This window comes from Spinacia oleracea, chromosome 2 (assembly GCF_020520425.1).
Source record: "Spinacia oleracea cultivar Varoflay chromosome 2, BTI_SOV_V1, whole genome shotgun sequence".
Taxonomy (NCBI): domain Eukaryota; kingdom Viridiplantae; phylum Streptophyta; class Magnoliopsida; order Caryophyllales; family Amaranthaceae; genus Spinacia; species Spinacia oleracea.
The window spans coordinates 9,524,195-9,545,596 of NC_079488.1; the positions used below are offsets into that span (position 1 = coordinate 9,524,195).

Consider the following 21,402-nt stretch of genomic DNA (forward strand, 5'->3'; position numbering starts at 1 on the left):
ACACCTACTTTTGTCCCCATTCCCGAAAGGGAAGGTTCGATGATGAGAACACAAATCTCCACTTGACAACGCATCTCCTATAAAATAACGAATCTCAATTCCCCTTTTCATTTCACCCGAAACTTGCTATTTATAGAAACCTGCTATTTATGGAAACCTGCTAAAAATAGTAACTACCGTAATGGGTAATTGTTAAAAGTGGCAAGTCATAAAGATAGAAACCTGTCAGAATTAGGTGTTGCACTCCAACATAAATCCTAAATGAGATAGAAATTGCGAGAGAATCCTATTCCTAATACGATTCGAAAATAAGAGTTACGTATTAATTAAAATCCTAATGAGCCTAGAGTTCGTAACGGGCCCAGATGCATTCCATCATAAAATTAATACGCACTAAAAGACTCGATTAAAGTCTCATACACTCCGGATTCTAAGAATCCTAATCTGACAAAGAAACGGCCCAGATCCTATTTTCAACGCCTGGCTTTGGGCGCTGAAATCTTCGGCGCCCAGCCCTGGGCGCTGAAATTACCTAGGACGTGTTCTTTCCTAATTCCTCGTGGATTAGAGTTCTACAATTCTATCTTTCCACGAACTCTTTTCTATAAATAGGGCCCTAAGTTCGACGTGAAAACAACAACACACAATTATTATTCTGAGTATTGACTCTAAACCCCTAAGCCTAAGCCTCACGCTGCAAAACTGATCACGCGTTCTGTCGCAATCGATCCATAAATCGAACAGAACGTATCCTGTCCTATAATTTGAGATTCGTTAAATAAAAGGAGAAATAGCAAAGTCAAAGTGGTTAGTTTTCTGAGAACCGTGACGCACCTCTCAAGGGTGCGTCGTAATGTGTCCCTTTTCCATGGTTTAATTGCTTTCCTCGCCCTTTTATGAACTGTTAAACTAATTAAATCTGATTGTTCTATCACGCCTAATAAAGATAATATGTTGGGAAATTGGATTATCATGCTAGGTCCCTTAAAACAATCTAAATTAGATAATCGCGATCGATCTAGTACTATATGTTGCATATTGTTAAAATCAACTCAGATTAGTTTAATAGTTAACGCATGTCCCTTCAATTATTTATGCTGAGCTAGTAAGGATATCCTGCCTCTGGAGTTATCGAAGAGCGAGTACTCCTCTCGGTAGTTACAGTCCCCCGAACCCTCAATCTCTACCTTGCGGGTGTATGTTGAGAGATCCCCACACCAGGGATCACAAGGGAACCTACGGCCGTCGTGGTCAAACATAATTGCACTCCCTTTATGTCACGATAACCGGGTTTTGTCAGTTTTTCTCATTGTCGTTAAAAACTGAATGACGACTCCTATATTACTAGTCAATTGGGTGTAAACTCACAGGAAATCCAATTACACTTGATTTGACAAAAAGAAACGTCACACCCACGAGGGACAAGGTCACGCATTAGCCTCGTGCTTTTTCGACCCCCTCATAGTGGCGACTCCACTGGGGATAGTGAAGGAAATACTCGTGCTTGTAGGTAATCACAATAGCCGAAGGGTGAAACGATCCTACCCCGCGTTTATTTCCCTCATCAAGTTGGGACGACCTGAAAATCAGCACATTAATATGAACGGACAGAACCGCATAACAAATCTTGGCTCCCTTGATGTTTCATCTCGGGAGTTGGGACTAAGGATACCCATCGCCAACCGGGGGGTGCATACGCTTCGAATGTTGTCCACTCGGCACCTTCGCTAGTAGTACACCCGTCCCAAACCCAATCGCTCGCCCATTAGGTCCCTCTCATTGGTGCATGCCCCCTTGGCTTACATCGTGATTGGCCTCTTGGGCAAAATTCGTCTGTTGAAGGCACTACCTCGACCGGGGCATGTGTTGGATCTGCGATAGAAGCGGTACCAAGCCAGGCGCAAAAACTACCCATAGAAGCCTATCATAAACTACATGACATATTATTATTGCCTCATGATGTAATGTTAGTTATGTGTAGCGAAATATGTGATTGTGTGTGACAAACAATGTTAGAAAACCAACGACCTTAAAAAAAAAATTTGCCCAAACATCCATAAACCAATTGGCCAAAGAGTTATACCGAAATACGTGTTCCGCAAACCCGAACGATCGCCGCAAAAATAAGTGACGCTCGGGATGGCCTGTAACGAATCCCACGAACGCTGCACAACGCGTAAGGACGTTATTAGGCAAGCACGCTAAATCAAAGTCGCATAAACAAAAATCGACGTGAACAGAAAACGAGAACCAACCAGGGATGCATTTTCAACGCCCCTGGCTAGGCGCCAAAATTTCTCACGCCCTACGCGGGGCGCTGAAGTTGCTGCCTGGACTTTTGGTCAGGCACAGCAGCCTCGGTGCCCACGCATGAAGAAAATACGTAGCAAAAGAAAAACTTTTCGTGAAAAAATTGCTACGAGGGCGTATGAAAAAGGCACTCGATTCTAAAAGCGACTTGTAAAAAATAAAATAACTCTTTGTGTCGTTGTTAGGCCTCCTATGACGACAATGTTCGGCTCCAAAACCGAGCACGCTAATTGAAATAACCTTGAATGTCACATGGGCAAAGTATTCAAAAAATAATGTTCAAATGAAGTTTTCAAGGAAAAATAATGTTCGAATAAAAAAAAATCCGAGTCTAGACTAGGCTATGCCAAAGTACAATCTAAATCCTATGTCTTAGTTGTCGTATCCATAGAATCGGTCCTAATGCTTGGTGTCGTTCTGCAAGTTAAAAGGTTAAACCCTATTGAGTCTCCCTTCCTAACATCTAAATCAATAAGCACCCATATGTAATTGTCATCCCTTGCTAAGAATCTACGGCCTCAATACTCCCTCACACCAATAAAAATAATATGTTATAGTATTTGAAAAATGGAAACAGTCACATTCTGAAAATCATTCCCCCATAGTCGCACAACCCCCAAAATGAACCTAAGGTGTCAATACCATCAACAAAAAATTAATGGCCTCAAGGCTTATGATCACATTGGGTCACGACTATCATAGTCCTCTCGAGCCACTCGCTCCTTGAAATACTCCTAAGTACGGACTAAAAGATTTTCCATGAATGCAACATGACCAACCATGAAAATGCCCAAATCGGCATACCATAAGGCTACCATTGGGGTAAAGCAATACACACTAAGAGGGAAGCCGCACTAATGATTCTAGTCTTACAAAAATAAAAATTCGATCTCCCCAACTAACTACCTTGCCAACATTAAGCAAAATGGCGCATGACAAATGAACACCCAAGGGTTAAAATCTAAAGTGTCAACCAACGAAAGTTATGGTCCAATTAACCTAAGTTTGAGAGTTGCTTGGTCAAGTATTATAGGCTTACGCCACGTCATTATTTTGAGTCTAGGCAACCTCCTTGTATTCATACACGGGTTATAATCAGAAAAATTAATGAAAGTTCGAGTCTAAATCACAACTTCCAATTAAATCCCAGAAACTGGAATCTGAAAAGAAGCAAAAAAAATTATTTTCGATGTAATTCTTTCGTTAAATTTCAATAAAGTAAAAACAAAATTTTGAATCTACGCTATTTGCACATTTTAAAGAAACGACTAAATACGCTTGCAAAGTAAGACAATTTAAAGGTCCACCCTAAGCCAACTAAAATTTAAGGTCCACCCTAGGCCTACTAAAATTAAAGGTCCACCCTAGGCCCTACTAAAATTAAAGGTCCACTATAGGCCTACCAGACGAGGCTCACTCAGTCTCGCCTCGTGACTCAAAGACCACAACTATCTACCTTTTAGCCCAAATAAAACAAAATTGATTGAAGGATTTATGTTGGGGAGAAATCCCAAGGAAAAAGAAAAAAAAAAGAGAAAGAGAAAAGGGAAAAGCGAAAAGAGCCATGAAATACTTAGCCCGTATCTCCCAAAGTACGAAATCTACCCAAGTAAACGAAGGGAAAGAATTGAGTCGACCAATCCAAATCATGCCACAAAAACTACATGAAATTCTACGATGTCTACCCTTTCCAATCCTTATGTTCTTAGACGCCTTCGCTCTGGGGCCCCTGTTCAGCTCATTTAACCCATCCATGTTCTCATTGCCATAACCCAAGAAACCGTTACCTCGACTCTTGTTCTTGAACTTGTTGTCAACCGCAAACCACGCACGGCCATTGACACGTGCGTCATACCCATTATTTCCAAAGCCCAAACCTGCTCTTACACCACCATTAGCATAATGACCGTATAACTTGTTTGGATACATCCTATTGATATACCCTTGAGCCGTCCCCATGCTATTCATTGGCCTTGGTTGATGTAATCCTCATGCTCGACTAATACCTATACAACTTATCCTATCTCATTCAACCCATCTTTCAAGCTGTCTTGAGTCACGAATAAAAAAAGAAGACCAATGAAAAGTACAAAAATAATAAAAAAGCAAACTTTGCAAAGCGCCTTTAAAAGATCGTCTAAAAAGAAAAAGAAGCATTTAGCGCACCAAAAAAGATCCGCCCAGAAATCATTTTCAGCGCCTACAGCTGGGCGCCGAAATCTTTAACGCCCCAGCTTGGGCGCTGAATCTCTTTGCTTGCCAAAATTTGTCCAGAAGTGCTCGTCATTTTATCCGCACATGCACGGAAAAATAACGAACACTTGGAGGGGTACAACACGTATTCAGATATACGTACCACCAAAAAATACATGTACTCAAAAAAAAAAAAAAAAACAAATTTATGGCTTACGGCAAGGCAGCAGATTAAAATAATAATAAACTTCACTTATTCTACCGTTTCAAATAATATGTTTCCACCTCAGAACGTACTTGTAAAATCGGCATTCTAAGAAACCATTTTCTGGCTAAGAACTACGCAAGACCTGATTCCAAATTAAATCTATTTAAGGCGGATACGTAGGCAATCCATGATTCGGTCCAACCAATTTGTAAAAACGAAATGGAGTCCCTTATTGAAATTTAATTACTTGCAACCCAAGTCGAAAGAAAAATTTAAGTCAAAGGAAGAATCCTAGTCATCAAGATGCCAAAATTAATGAGCACACATCGAAAAATAATAAGGGCACGTACCCTTGCTAGAAGGAGCACTCACACTCCTAGGCACTTAGCCAAGACTCAAAAGATCGCTTTACCTCAATTATATGGGGGCTAGCGCAAGCGTCCATGACCTCTAAAGTACTCGACTTGACCCTCCCTAAAGCGAACTAACTCACTTAAAGACCTTCTTTCACCACTAGACATAGTCGTTCGCTTAAAGACCTTCTTTCACCACTAGACACAGTCATGATCGCCAACAGGTAGTAAAGGCAGTAAGCTTGCAATAAAGAGGATTGTTCTACGGCATCGCCCCATCATTCCTTCGAACTCAGGGCACCCGTTCATGGTAATTCGAATGCTTGCTAATCTCCTTTGAAAAAATAATCAGACCTTGTCAATAGGACTTGGAGCTTAACCAAGGCTCACCCTACTCAGACATATGACACGGGCATCTAAAATCGAAATCTGAAAGCATCATTAATGGGAAGACATAATAGCAACTGGGGGCTAAAAATTGAAATGAAAGAGCTAGGGAAAGAACTAAGTATACCTTGACCTTTTGTACAGACATACACCAAGTAAATCTAAGTCAATTTGAAAACGGTTTATATTCCCGCAATTGTGAAAAAGATGGCCCTGCAAGCCCAAAGCATGTGCCACACGGGCACAAGTAATATCTTGACGCCTGCACCCTGGCCTCCAGCAAATCCTTAGACAGCATTCCAAAAATCGTAACAGTATTTTGATTCACTCAAGTAATCCTGTACGAACCCTTCTATAAGTCAACTTACTTAGGACACCTCGGATTGTACACAGTAGGATTCGGATTTTTAATAATTTTCAAATAATTTTCAAAGACTTTTTCGAACATAATAAAGTGTCGTTGGTTTAAGCTAAGTATGCAAGTGAGTCAAAAAATTTCTAAATATGATTATGGGTAAAGAAAGGCCCCTAGCTTTTGGTCAAGGCACACTTCAACATGTGACTACCTTGACCATGGCAATGTCGCACAATACAACATTTACAAAAGAAGTAGCAAATCACTACTCGAACGTACCTCGCACTAAACGAGTCTGGTTCAAACTATTCATGATCCATGTCACCATGAATGCGTAAAAACGTATGCCAAGCATTATAGCACCAAGCCAATCCCGTAGCTACAATTGGGGGCTTCAGAAAAACACTCTAAAAATGCTCGAAATGACGATTTTATCGCAAATTCTCGACGCCAATGCTATACATACATCACAGGGACACAATCCTAAGGTTTGATCGTGTAAAATGAACCTTAGAATGGCTACAACCTCCCCCAAATTCTAAGCGCTACTTAGAATATATAAAGCCACCCTACTAACAAGGGTAACTGAAAATCGCGAGTCACCAAAATTCCGATCAAACTACTGCACATAACGCTCGCCCTACAAGCGCCCGTTACACAGTCTACGCCGTTCCAAAGCAAAAGCGAAAGAAAAATCAAGGATAAAAAAAAGGGAACATCGATGAATCCTCGCATCGAACGAAGTAATAAGCCGTGCACACCCACGCAGAAGGTGCTACACTTGTTCGAGGACCTGGACGAGGCGTGATGAAGTACTCCAATGCAAAAAATAATAATGATATCCCAACACCTGGAGGAATGTTCTAAGACACGCCGTTAGGCCACACAAGCCTACGTCGCACCATAAGTTCAACCGTCCCACGATACAAGTCTAAAAAAAAGAGTAAGGCATATTGCACTAAAGAGCATGTGTAAAAGAGGCAAAGACTTCTTATCGCCCAAATTCAAAATGCAAGCCACACGACTTCTACATTAAGGATTAAAGGTAACAAAACATTACCTACCACGGAAGGGATGGCTCGCACCTACACGAGCGGAACCCCAAGGCATCTTTCTCGAAAGAACCTACAAAAATCGTACGCCAAAAGGAAGCATCCCAACATGCATACTTGGGGGCTCCAAGCTACGAAACAACCATAGCGAAATAAAAAAAATCTCGAAGCAAATGTTTGAACAATTGAAATAGCACGATGTTTGAGCCCACCTCGTGAATGGGCCTGAACCCTATCAAGCTTCTAAGCAAACTATTCAAAATCAGTCATTGCTCAAAAAAAATGATTCAAACAAACTGATTAATGGACCGCACACAACGGCCATTCTATGAACGCTCGTTCGCACATACATATCATCTTTTCTAAGTATCGAACATTTACGAACGCGATCAAAAAAAAAAAAAAAAAAAAAAAAAAAACGAACGAACAAGAGGCCAACTGTGTCATCAAGAAACCTCGCCAGAAATTATTTTCAGCGCCCAACTCTGGGCGCCGAAATCTTTAACGCCCAGGCATGGGCGCCGAAAATGATCCCAGACCCAAAAAAGGGGCCCCTGACTTCTATAGGGCCCTGCTGTATCCGTTCAACTCGAAAATTGCCGATTTCTTTGCTGAAAGTCGCACCTCACGACTTTGTTAAGAGTAGCACACCACTTCAAAAATCGCTCGCACTTACAAGCACGATCCCAAACACAATCAAGGACATTACAAAATGCGTATCCCCAAGGAACCTCTTCAACAAGAAATGACCGTCAAGCACGAATGCTTGGGGGCTCGAAAGAAAATATATATTATGCAAACTTAAAACAATATTCCCAGACTACGCTGTACGATGTCCCGTGTTTGGATGTCTCAAAAAATAAAACCGGTTTACGACCTCAAGACAAAGGTCGCCGTTGATATTTATACATAGTCCCCTAATCAAGGACCCAGGTAATGGCAAAATTGAGCCGTAAAGACCAGCTCAAAACCATGAAAGATGATGACCACGAGACAATGGTCCGTCTAAGCATGTTGTCAACCCACATTCAGGTTGCAACTAAATCCGAGCATCCCTCGAAAGAAAACAAATTCTTCAAAAAAACAAAAACAGGCTCGCCCACCTTCAGCGGGCGGGGTCTGCGTCACTAGCCGCGCAGGTCCTCAGTTTTCGAAAAATAAAGTCTTCAAAATTAAAATAGGCTCGCCATCTTCAGCCGGCGGGGTCTACGTCACAAACCGCGTAGGTCCTTATTTTCAAAAAAAGCACAAACAAATTTCAAAATAGATTCGTCCACTTTAATCGGACGGGGCGTTCACCCTCAACGGACAGGTTCGCCATCTTCAGCCGGCAGGGTCTACGTCACAAAACCGCGTAGGTCCTTATTTTCAAAACATCAAAACAGATTCGTCCATTTCTATCGGACGGGGCGTCCACCCTCAACGGACAGGCTCGCCATCTTCAGCTGGCGGGGTCTGCGTCACTAACCGCGCAGGTCCTTAGTCGATGCACCGATAACTTTTTCTGGTTTTCCCTTGTCCAAAAAAATCAAAGGATTGGTTTTTTTGTTTTTTCAAAAAAAACAATGTGCTGGATTTTCCTTCGTTTTACGTCCCATAAAAACAAGGGGGTTTTCTCGTTTAGCTAACCCTAAAAATGAGAATCTTTAAAAACATTTTTACCTCGTGATTGGGCTTGGCCAGGCACAATTACACTTTATAGCTTTGATTTCGAAAACATCTGTAGCTACTCCCAATGACAAAGTGAGGGAGTTTCTACGTCTCTTTAGATACTTCCAATGACAAAGTGAGGGAGTTTCTATACTATCCGTTGATAAATCCCAATGACACGTGAGGGATATGTCGACACTTCAAGTGATGACCCTTAAGTCAAATGTTATCACTCGGGGGCTCGTGAGACCCTCGCAAAAGCAGGTCACCATGACTTGTGTGGCGCACTCCGTCTAATACTTTAACCATCGTCTTACTCCAAGACTCAGTCAAAGTGGGGGCTAACTGTAGACACCTACTTTTGTCCCCATTCCCGAAAGGGAAGGTTCGATGATGAGAACACAAATCTCCACTTGACAACGCATCTCCTATAAAATAACGAATCTCAATTCCCCTTTTCATTTCACCCGAAACCTGCTATTATAGAAACCTGCTATTTATGGAAACCTGCTAAAAATAGTAACTGTCGTAATGGGTAGTTGTTAAAAGTGGCAAGTCATAAAAGATAGAAACCTGTCAGAATTAGATGTTGCACTCCAACATAAATCCTAAATGAGATAGAAATTGCGAGAGAATCCTATTCCTAATACGATTCGAAAATAAGAGTTACGTATTAATTAAAATCCTAACGAGCCTAGAGTTCGTAACGGGCCCAGATGCATTCCATCATAAAATTAATACGCACTAAAAGACTCGATTAAAGTCTCATACACTCCGGATTCTAAGAATCCTAATCTGACAAAGAAACGGCCCAGATCCTATTTTCAACGCCTGGCTCTGGGCGCTGAAATCTTCGGCGCCCAGCCCTGGGCGCTGAAATTACCTAGGACGTGTTCTTTCCTAATTCCTCGTGGATTAGAGATCTACAATTCTATCTTTCCACGAACTCTTTTCTATAAATAGGGCCCTAAGTTCGACGTGAAAACAACAACACACAATTATTATTCTGAGTATTGACTCTAAACCCCTAAGCCTAAGCCTCACACTGCAAAACTGATCACGCGTTCTGTCGCAATCGATCCATAAATCGAACAGAACGTATCCTGTCCTATAATTTGAGATTCGTTAAATAAAAGGAGAAATAGCAAAGTCAAAGTGGTTAGTTTTCTGAGAACCGTGACGCACCTCTCAAGGGTGCGTCGTAATGTGTCCCTTTTCCATGGTTTAATTGCTTTCCTCGCCCTTTTATGAACTGTTAAACTAATTAAATCTGATTGTTCTATCACGCCTAATAAAGATAATATATTGGGAAATTGGATTATCATGCTAGGTCCCTTAAAACAATCTAAATCAGATAATCGCGATCGATCTAGTACTATATGTTGCATATTGTTAAAATCAACTCAGATTAGTTTAATAGTTAACGCATGTCCATTCAATTATTTATGCTGAGCTAGTAAGGATATCGTGCCACTGGAGTTATCGAAGAGCGAGTACTCCTCTCGGTAGTTACAGTCCCCCGAACCCTCAATCTCTACCTTGCGGGTGTATGTTGAGAGATCCCCACACCAGGGATCACAAGGGAACCTACGGCCGTCGTGGTCAAACATAATTTCACTCCCTTTATGTCACGATAACCGGGTTTTGTCAGTTTTTCTCATTGCCGTTAAAAACTGAATGGCGACTCCTATATTACTAGTCAATTGGGTGTAAACTCACAGGAAATCCAATTACACTTGATTTGACAAAAAGAAACGTCACACCCACGAGGGACAAGGTCACGCATTAGCCTCGTGCTTTTTCGACCCCCTCACACCTGCAACACTGGAACAAAGATGTCTTCCACAATATTTTCCGTCAAAAACGCCAACTAATGGCTCGTATTGCTGGCATTCAATCTGCTCTCTCGATTAAGTACCATTGTGGCCTAATCAAATTGGAATCACGGCTCCGAAGGGAATTGGATGAAGTCCTAGCTCAAGAAGAGATGCATTGGTATCAAAAATCTCGTGTTAAATGGTTGAAGGAGGGCGATCAAAACACCACCTTTTTTCATTTGAGCACGGTTGTCAGACAATGGAAAAACAAAATTGTGGCGATTAAGCAGCACAATGGGACTTGGTTGCATGACAAAGAGGAGATCAAGGCACATATTGTAACCTATTTTGCCGATTTATTTAGTGAGGAAGGCAATGATGACCCGTATGAAATCCCTTCAGATGTTTTCCCTGAACTTCGACAAAGAGATTGGGATGCCCTCTCACTTCCTTTCTCACGGGCTGAAATTGACTCCGTAATCAAGAACATGGGAGCACTTAAAGCACCGGGTCCGGACGGGTTCCAAGCCTTGTTCTTCCAAAAAAAACTGGGAGCTTGTGAAGGAGAGCGTTTACAAGACAGCATTCATGGTATTGGAGGGCAAAGGGATGCTGGATAATCTCAATAACACCCACATTGTGCTTCTACCCAAAGTCGATCATCCAGAGTCTGCCTCACAATATAGACCAATCGGTCTGTGCAATGTAATCTACAAGATCATCACCAAAGCCATTGTTAACCGAATCAAGCCACACCTCCCTTATCTGATCTCGAATACACAAGGCAGTTTTGTCCCGGGTAGACAAATTACGGACAACATCGTTATAATACAAGAAGTTATCCACACAATGAGGAGAAAGCAAGGTTCAAAGGGTCTTATGGAGATCAAAATTGATTTTGAGAAAGCATATGGTAGACTACGATGGTCGTTCATACGTAATACTTTACTTGAGATGAACCTGCCTATTTTGCTAATCAATGTGATCATGCACTATGTCACAACTGCCTCCATGCAAGTCTTGTGGAATGGTGAACCCTCAACTAGTTTCAAACCGAGCCGAGGGGTGCGTCAATGGGATCCCCTATCTCCTTACCTCTTCGTCATGTGTATGGAACGGTTATATCAAACAATCGAAGCAGCGATAATAGCAAAGAAATGGAAGCCCATTCGGGCTAGCAGAGATGGTCCCTTGTTATCGAACCTCTTCTTTGCCGACGATATTATCTTGTTCGCAGAGGCTAGTGTTGATCAAGCCATTGTTATTCATGAGTGTCTCGACAAATTCTGCAAGGCTTCGGGGCAAAGAGTTAGTCTACCCAAATCTCGAGTGTATTTTTCACGCAATGTCGATGATTTGGTTAGGCAAGAAATAAGCAACAAGTTGGGGATGGATGTGACTGACGACCTCGGCACGTACTTGGGTATGCCAACCTTAACGAGCAGGGTCACAAAAGCCACCTTCAGCCACCTTTGTGAGAAGTTAGACCGATGTTTGGCTGGGTGGAAATCAAAGTATTTATCACTGGCAGGTAGAATCACCTTAGCTAAATCCACAGCTTCTTCTATGGCATTTTATTCGATGCAATCCGCCAAAATACCTCGGTCGATTTGCGATGATCTAGATAAAAAAGTAAGGAGATTTATATGGGGAGGATCCGAAGATAAGCGCAGCATTCATCTCATCTCTTGGGAAAGGTTACAAGCTCCCAAACAACAAGGGGGCCTAGGGGTACGATCGGCTAGACAAGCAAACGCTGCCTTCTTGACGAAGCTTGGTTGGCGTGTGCTTACGGAGCCTAATGCATTGTGGTCTCGTGTTCTTAGATACAAGTATTGTAAAGGCCGCTGTGATGTAGACATGTTCGAACCTCGAACGGGAATGTCAAATGTTTGGAGTGGCATTACGGAGAATGCAAAGTTCCTTTGCGAAGGCATGCGCGTGGCGGTGGGAAATGGTACTACCACCCTATTTTGGGACCACAAATGGGCATCCACCTCTCCCCTTAGCGAGCTGGCAACCCAACCCATTCCTAATGAAATTCTTGGTGCAACGGTGGCCGAGATGTGGGAAGAAGGGAGTGGGTGGAAGTGGGAGGTCTTTGCCCCGTATCTCGATCAATCTAACCTCAAACTTATTCAAGCCCACGAACTGAAATGTGACCCAGAAGTGGGGGATTTACTCTACTGGCAGAACTCTTCCAAAGGGAAATTTTCAATCAGGTCGGCCCTACAAATCATCAGACACGAATCCACTAAATTGGATGAGCACATATGGGACCTCATCTGGAAGGCACCCGCACAGCAACGCACGAGGGCATTCCTATGGTTAGCTTGTCACGATAGGCTGATGTCGAATGTAAATCGTCATAAAAGGCAGCTCACTGATGATCCTATGTGTTATATTTGCGGGGGCGAAGAGGAATCAACCTTACACATCCTTCGCAACTGCCCTTCCGCAAGAAGTGTTTGGCGAAGAATTGGCGGCCCGAGTGGCGACCCAAGGTTTTTCAATGGTGACTTGCAACAATGGTTCATCACAAACTTGGAATATAAAGATCAACATGATAATAATATCTGGCCCATGTTCTTTTGTATAACACTTTGGTGGATATGGAGGTGGAGAAATTGCTTTGTTTTCGACCGCAATGAGGAGATACCATCAGATGTTGGTGCCTTTATCCAAGTTCGCTATGATGAGCTCCGCAAAGCCCTAACCCCTACGGTGGTGGAGGAAACGGATATTCCCACTCGAAAAAAGGAGATTTATGTTAATTGGCAAGCACCTCCAGCAGGTTGGTACGCAATGAACACGGATGGGTCAGCCAAGGGAACACCAGGTCCCGCAGGGGGGGTGCAATAATTCGCGATCATGCAGGCACCTTCGTCACTGCATTTCTTGGCAACTTTGGCTATTGCACGGCATATAGAGCTGAAGTCATTGCCTTAGCCCGCGGGTTGGACCTTGCTCGCGAATTACAGATAAGCAAACTCATTATCCAGCTTGATAATCTAGCATGTGTGCAAGCCCTTAACGATGCAAATCCAGGAAGTGGGGAGTGTGCTCACTTCATCAATCATTGTCGTTCCTTGATCAGCGAAACAAGTTGGGAAGTTAAGGTGGTTCACGTCTACAGAGAGGGGAACCGCGCAGCGGACTGGCTAGCTAATCATGGGGTGGCTCAACCTCTAAGAACCATGATTTTAGAGGATCTTCCTTCGGCTCTCCGTAGAATAGTAGATGAGGACATTAGGGGTGTGGCCATGCCACGACTCATTCCTCAGTAGATCAGTTTGTTCGTTTTTCAGTAGCTGTAGTTGCTTTGTTCTTTTTAATTTGGAATATATTTCCCCTTCAGCATCAAAAAAAACACTTAACTTTATACCACCCACAGTTTTCGGACAAAATATTTACGAAAATGCCATTTGATTGGAAATTGGATTAACTCGGAATTTCTCCAAAAAGAGTAAAATAAGAAAAGACAATTCCATAAAAAAAAAAGGACAAAAACCCAAATGAAATTTCGCTTTTCTGAGTTTTCTCAAACACTAAACTTCGTAGCTCCGCTTCAACACTTTCCTCCTCCAACAAAACCACCACTTCCTAGTTGTATCCTCCACCATAGGCGGCGGTGGCGGTGGCTCTGCGACGGTGCCTCTGCGGATTTTTCAACCACTTCTCTTCTCTGCCATTTCTATTATAGGTGTTGACGACAGTGTATAGCTTCTTTTTCTCATCTATTTTCTTCACTTTTCTATTTTGTATCGATTTTCTGTTGATTTTAGTTGTATTTTGTAGATCAGAAATGTGTTTAATCTCATGTGGGGACGATGGATTTTCCCTAATTTGACGTTTCAAATGATGAAATCTCATTGTTAAATAATTCCGTTTGATTTTTTGTTCGCTTCGTTTTGTTGTTGTTTAATACTCCACTTCATAACTGTAGTTGAAAATCATAATTTCCCTTTTTTTCAATTTGTTTCTGATTAAATACTATGTTTTGATTTGTTTGTTTTATCTTTTAAGGCATAATTTAGGGCCTAATGAAGCTTAGTTTGATTGAATTGCATGACATACCTTTTTGTTCAGCTTATAGATAGTATGAATTGATTTTTTTTTCAGAGTTCAGACTTCATAAATTGGTAGGCAAGAGCAAGAAGCTTGCTTAGTTAACTGCAGTTCTCGAAGGTGAAACTCGCTTGATTTGCATTTACATCCATTTATTTCCCTTCACTATGACTGTGAAATGGTATGTCTCATCTGCCCTTTTTTGCTGTTTCCTTTTCTTCTTAAGTTGGCTTGGTCTGATTTACGCTGGAAGTGTATTTATCAATAAGTGTGACTTGTGAATAGTGCAAATAACATGGCATTTTCGTAATTGGTAAGAAAAATTAAACAAAAGGTGAAAATAAATAAAGAAGCGAAAAAAGTGAATTAAATGAATAAATTTGAGCTGAAATAAATAAAATTTGAGCTTAAATGAATAAAAGTTGAGTTTAAATGTATATCTTGAAATTCTATTTGTTTACGATTATGCCATGCGATTTGTACTATTCATCAATAACTGTTATTGATTTGGAATCACCTGATTTATGCTATTTGGCCTATTTTAGGGTTCTTCACTGGCACCCCAGTGCAGGGCATACAGTGAACACTCAAATAATGAATGAGATTTCACAGTGTGTTGAGAGCTTGAATGGAGTCAAAGATGGGAGGTGGAAATCTGTGCTCACCTTCTACAAACCCATCACTCGAGGTATATATCAAACAACTACGAAGTATGTTATTTCATAAAGCAGCTTAATACCAATTTGATCTAATTGTGAACTTTATGGTTACCCATCAGATCAGTCAATGGCAGCTGAATATCCACGTGATTTTCTCGGTATCTCAATTCCGGAGCAGCCCAACAAATACTACTTCATAATTCGTGCGCACCGGATTGTTCTTGAAGCAGATTTGAGTATACAAACAATTATGGATAAGTTGCAATCATACAAGTCAAGGGTGTCCCTGAATTTTGAGGTTGGCTTCATTTTTCTGTTCCTACTGCTGCTGGAACTTTTTTTATTCTTTATTTATTTATTTTGTCAAGTAAAGATTATGTTTCATCAATAAAACTAACTACAGCTCACTCTTAGACCAAAGACCACATTCTAGGAAGGTCTCTCTATAGGTTAAAAGAGGGAAATCAGCCACACACTACACCAATTACAACTTGCTAATCCAATCTCAATCTACAGAGCTAATTTTCTTTCCTAGATTGTAAGCTATTGTCATTTTTACACTGTCTTGTACTCCCTTCGTCCCTAAAAGATTGCCCCATTGCAATTTTTTTTGTTCAAACTTTGAAAACTTTGACCATGAATTCTCATTAGTCTATAAGAAATAATATAGTCATGTGGGATATTGTTAGTTCCGTTTCAATATATATTTTCGGAATATCAACTTTTTATAATTTTTACGCGTGTAGAATTAGAGGTATTTACGTTTTAAGTCGTGTCTTGGAAACCGTAAAAAGTCAAATGGGGCAATCTTTTAGGGACGGAGAGAGTATACTTCTAATTAGTAATTACACTCTCCAGTCTTGTAATTATCAGGATTCAGGAGCCAAAAAGCCTCATTCCTAATTTGCCATGTCTTATAAATGATGGCTGCCACAGCTGCTACTATAATCCTTCTCCTCACCATTGAGCCTCTATATCGTCCCCTGATCAGCTGACTGATGCTAAGATCTAGGTACTTTAAACCCAGCCACTTCATGATCTGCACAACATACGCTCTACTGTAATCACATTTGAAGAATAAATGGTCATGAGTATCTTTTTCCTTCTCAGTTCCCATATATCATACATAAGTCATCTTGACATACTCCATGCTTCAAATCTTTTCCTTTGTTTGTACTTTTCCCAGGATTGCAAGCCAAACCACAAACCTATGCTTAGTTATAGAAAGCCTATTCCAAACTCCACTACTCCAAATCTCCAATAGTTATCCTCGCCAAGGGATTGCATTTGCTTGTAAATGCTCTTTATAAAGCCGACTCGAACTCCAGCTTTTCATATTGATCCCCTGTAGTTCTTCCTTCACCTTACAAATTTGCTTTACAACCCAGCTCGCATTTCCTGGTGGTTCGAAACTTCGAACTCCCACCAGTTCTTTCTCTTGATGTAGACAGTGTGCATCCATTTTACCCAAAGATTTTATTTTTTATTACCTATATGTCGCACAAAATTTCCATCTGCTACTTTGTTCCATAAAATGACATCTCTCACTCCTAGCCCTTCTTGCTTCTTGGGGTACAAATCTTCTCCCACTTGACATAACCAGACTTCACACTTTCAGAAACCCCCCTCTGCAGAAAATTCCTGCAAACGATAATGATTTTATTCAACACGACAGTAGGAATAATGAAGATTCTGTGACCCCAAAAGGGTATCATAGAACTTTAAGGACACCTCGTTAACCTCAGAAGGAAAAGAAACCCAATTCCCTCGTTCATCTCAAGTTGCATTTATTCTGTTCTATACCCTTCTCATTCTAAGACTGTGATGAAAAATATGTGTGTTCTCGTCACCTTCAGTAACCCACCTCACTTTTTCCTTCTGCCTTAGGTACTTGTGTAGAGTTTATGCACTCTGTGATACTCATTTCTGGTTGTAACTTCAGTGTCTGGCTAGCACATCATTACTTGGATCAGAACGCAATTGAATCTGTGTATCAGTCATGGCTTGGAGAGCCTATCAGCTACCCGAAGGTCTCCATACATCTGTAGTGCCTTTAATTTTTGAACAACTACGAATATCTTATACCCTTGCATAGGCTTACTCCACTCTCTCTTGACTATCTCCTGAAATCTGTCAGATTGACACCAGAATTTGAAAGGCTTCTTGCCTTGCTAGTCAGGTAATATTCTCACAATAGCTGGACAGTGATCATATTCCCCTTTGGGCCAATATGTCGCTTCATCTGTAGGGAACAAATTCACCAAAAGTGCATTTTCCATAACCCTTTGAATCTTGGAATATACTCTCCTGCTACCCCCTTGTTTGTTATACCAAGTATAATAGCTACCTGAGTACTTAATGTCACCGACTGAGCAATAACTCATACAATCAGTAATATCTTGAATTTCACCACTTCTCACTGGAGCACCTATTCTGTCTTCGGTATGCATGATGGCATTAAAATCACCAAGGATCAGCTAACCCATTCGCATCTGATCGGCCAACCTATTTAAATCCTTCCATAAAGCAATCCTATCTTTTTTTATCATTAAATCCATAGTGCAACAGAATTCTTTCCCACCATTAACTGTACATACTTTGCAATGAATGAGTTGACTAGTGTATAAGAGAATGTCAACATGAAAAGCAGTTGGATGCCTCCCAACTATTATTCTTCCATTGCCATGGCATTTGTTGTTGGAGGTAATGCACTAATTAGGGCAAAGATTAAGGTATGATGATCCCTTAGCAGGAGCCTTAACCTGTCTCAAGGAAACAAAATGGCCTTATTTTATGTGAGTGAATGAAGTTCTTCACCTCACTTTGCTTTTTATGGCTGTTCAGTCCCCTTACATTCCTACATAACAAACTATCCATTCAGATCAGGAGGCTCCTCTTCCTCATCTGAATTCTCATTTTGACCAACCATCTCACACCTCTCCACGTGTACGTCTCCTCCTTCTGAGTGCCCACTAGTTTCACTTGTTGAACCCTTGGTGTTCTCATATTCTGACCAGCGTGTACCACCTTGAAGCCATCATCATCCTCATTACAACACCCAAGTTTTCTTCTTCTTCCTAACACACTTCTCAGTTAAGTATCCTATCCCTTTTCAAACAGTACACACAGTTGGCCTCCACTCATAGATCACCAATTGAGTCACAACAATCCCTTTCTCATTCATAAGCCTCACTTATTCTGGGAATCCTGCTGTAAACTGACCTCCATCATTACTCTTGCATAGTGAAGTTTCTCCCTCTTTTTTGTTGCTTTGTCCACTTTAACCAGCTTCCTAACAATTCCAGCAATTTACCTAGGCTTTTCTCTCCCCAATATTTAAATTCCAAATTAGGTAGTTGAATCCAAATTGGAACAGTTCTAATATCCTCTTACTGAATGTTCAAATCAGTGTTAAAATCAGAGTGCCATGGCTTCACAATCAGAGGTTTATTATTGAAAAATTGAAAGCCTCCCTGTAGAATTTTATCACGATTTTCCATAGTTTTCAATCTAACTATGAAAGTTCCCCGTCCTGCAGCAGCAAACTTATCAATTCCCATTTCCCCCCTTATCCTTCGAATGAACCAATCCATTACATGTGTTGGTGGATTAGCCTCAATTACATAGCACAAAATTGATGATTCCCAAAAATCACTTAATTCAATATTGACTTCAGGTTTAGAATCACATATACTATTATCATGAACTTCTCTTAAATTCTCAAAATGAGCACAACTTAGCCTCAATTACATATACTATTATCATTTATAGTTATGCTGTCTATTTTCTTAGAAATCTGTATGTTGTCTTGGCTACTATAGATTTACTCATGTCGTAGACTAGAGTTATGATATTCATATATTTGCATGAGATATTATGTACTTGACTGGCATTTTTCTTCGTTGTAGTTGTAGTAATAGTCCTGGCTGCTTGTGAACTTACCTTTTTCTTCTTTGTGTGTGTAGGGGATACAATACCAGCTTGGTGACTTCCAAGTGAGAGTGGGAAAGGTTGCTCCTAGTACATCTGAAACTATGCGGGGAATAGTAATGGAGGTATGTACTGCTATAAGATATCAATTATTTTCTCTGATTTATTCTTGCTGAATCATATCAATGCGCTAGGACTAGGAGATCATGCAATTATGATAACTTTTTTCTGGTTCTTGTTGTAGATGAGCTGCTATGTCTAAGATGTTGTGTATGACATAACTGTTTATTAGCCTAGATTCGTTATTAGGCCGAGTAACCATTTTTGCTGTACCATTCTGTAGCCTCTTGCTTGGTCACTGCAGAGATGATATTCGCCCCTCCGGAAGAATGTGGCTAAATGCGTGAGATAGTGAACACCAACATAACTACTTTGCAGTATGCTGGAAGTTATATATATTTCTGAAAAAACATTTCTTAAACCGTGGAAAGGAATCACGCCATTTTCTATATTAAGATACAGAATTTTCTCTGATTGAACATTGCACAGAAAACTGTTTCTCTAGAGCTAAAGATGCCTGTTTGAATTGTTTTTTTGTTCTCTTGATTCTAAAGAAATTATGGTAGGCTGAAACAATTGAGTATTTTCTAGGGAGACTATTATTTTAATATCCTCAGTCGCGTGTGCTAATTCTCTGAAAACTTCAGCTTAATCCATCCACAATGTCCTGGAAATGTCAGAACGCTTTAAAATTAGTGGCAATTCTCTTTTCTATATTCAAAGCTGTATTCCTCAAAAACAAGCACCTGTTTGCTGATTATTTGTGTCATTGCTTTAAATTACGTGGTCTAGCATAGCTGTCCTTTATTCCCTGCTGGGTTGTGCACTCTTTTCTCCCTTGGTGCTATCTAGCATTACTTGTCAATCTCGTCATTTCCATGCGTGTTTCCTATGCTTTCTTTAGCACTCGTGTGTTGAGGAATACTCAATCTTCCTTTTGACTGACATGCAAACATTTTTTGTATACACTCTCCATCTCCTTTTATTTGCTGCATTATCCTTTTCGAGCTACCTTATAATAGTATTTCCTCTCAATATTTCTCTAAAGAATTTGGCCCAGTTCTTACCAACCAACTCATTTTCTCCCTCTACTTTTTTTCACTCTCCTTAAAAACCATGTATTCTCTTTTTGACTGACATGATACCCTCTCCATCCCCTTTTATTTGCTACATTTTCCTTTTCGAGCTACCTTATCATCAGTATTTCCTCTGTATGTTTTCTCTAAAGTCTGGCCCAATTCTTACCAACTCACTCAATTTTCTCCCTCTACTTTTTTACTCTCCTTAAAAACCATGTACAACCCCCATGTAACAAATAAAAAGCAATGGAGGGAGTAATAACTTTTAGTTTCCGTATCACTGTATGCCACTTTGCTGTATAGCTTTAAGGAACATAAATGTATAGGAATATTGATGAAATCTGGCCCTCAGTTTATCAGTGATTTTTTTGTTTACTGACTGATGAGGATTATGTAGTGTACTTGGGGTTACTTCGTATTTCTTCCGTTTCAAAATAATTGCAACACTCTGCTTTTTGCACTATTCACATAATCTACTTTTTTTTTTTATTATCTATAGTCTATACTTTAGGAAAAACATATTCATGTGAGATCTTGTCAGATTCGTCTCAATGTATATTTTGCGATTATCAACGTTTTATAATATTTACTTATCGATAATTAAAGATATTAAATGTTCAAGTTATGCATTGACAAATGTGAAAAACAAAGTGTTTCAACTAAAAGGAAACGGAGGAAGTATTAGATATGATAATTTTCTGTTCACTGCCAATGGGATGAACTTGTTTCTTTCCTTTTAATACCGAAAGTTGGTTGTTCGACTTTTCATTTTTCTCTCCCTATTTTTACAGGTAGAGTATCTTCCAATTTCTTCTATTGATAAATCCAGGCAAATCCTTGAAGATTTTGTGGATTTCTGGAAAGATACGTTGTCAAAGAGGTCGTTACCGGGTCATTTCCTGCATAACGAACCAAACTTTGGAGAGTATGGTTTAGGAGACCAGTATTCTGCTGAACATACAACAGTTCAGTATGCTACTGTCATGGCACAACTGATCGCGACTGTGCAAACAACACAAGTAGTCAGAAATTAGAAGATAAAAACCTTCATTTAATTAACTTGTACATGTTTATATTGAAACTTCTGTTGTAGTGAACTGCCTGTATTATTGCATTCTGATGAAACTGTAAGAATTTGCAGGCTGCCGGAGTTTTGGAGAGAAAATGGATAAGGAAAAAGAAGTATGTGTTCTGAAATGTACTGGTTCCAAACTGATACTGTGATGTCACTGATATGATTATGTGCATATAATATATTGCATTACCACACTTTTAATGAAA

The 21,402-nt window shown here is 40.4% G+C and overlaps 1 protein-coding gene across 2 annotated transcripts; it reads left to right on the plus strand.

Annotated features, from left to right (window-relative positions):
* The first annotated feature begins 13,838 nt into the window (after positions 1–13,838).
* LOC110803513 (mediator of RNA polymerase II transcription subunit 20a) lies at positions 13,839–21,402 on the plus strand. 2 transcript variants are annotated; one of them, XM_022009027.2, is made up of 6 exons: positions 13,839–14,028; positions 14,448–14,574; positions 14,939–15,081; positions 15,172–15,350; positions 19,018–19,107; positions 20,913–21,402. In XM_022009027.2, the coding sequence occupies exons 2-6, from the start codon at positions 14,561–14,563 to the stop codon at positions 21,153–21,155; spliced, it is 669 nt and encodes a 222-aa protein (XP_021864719.1). In that variant the 5' UTR covers positions 13,839–14,028; positions 14,448–14,560; the 3' UTR covers positions 21,156–21,402. The 2 variants fall into 2 exon arrangements, with proteins under 2 accessions (XP_021864719.1, XP_021864718.1); XM_022009026.2 differs by having other exon boundaries at positions 13,840–14,042.

Coding starts and splice junctions, on each gene's coding strand:
- LOC110803513 (XM_022009027.2), top strand. Junction 15,351..19,017: donor GGGTGTCCCTGAATTTTGAG/GTTGGCTTCATT, acceptor TTGTGTGTGTAG/GGGATACAATACCAGCTTGG. Junction 19,108..20,912: donor TGCGGGGAATAGTAATGGAG/GTATGTACTGCT, acceptor CTATTTTTACAG/GTAGAGTATCTTCCAATTTC.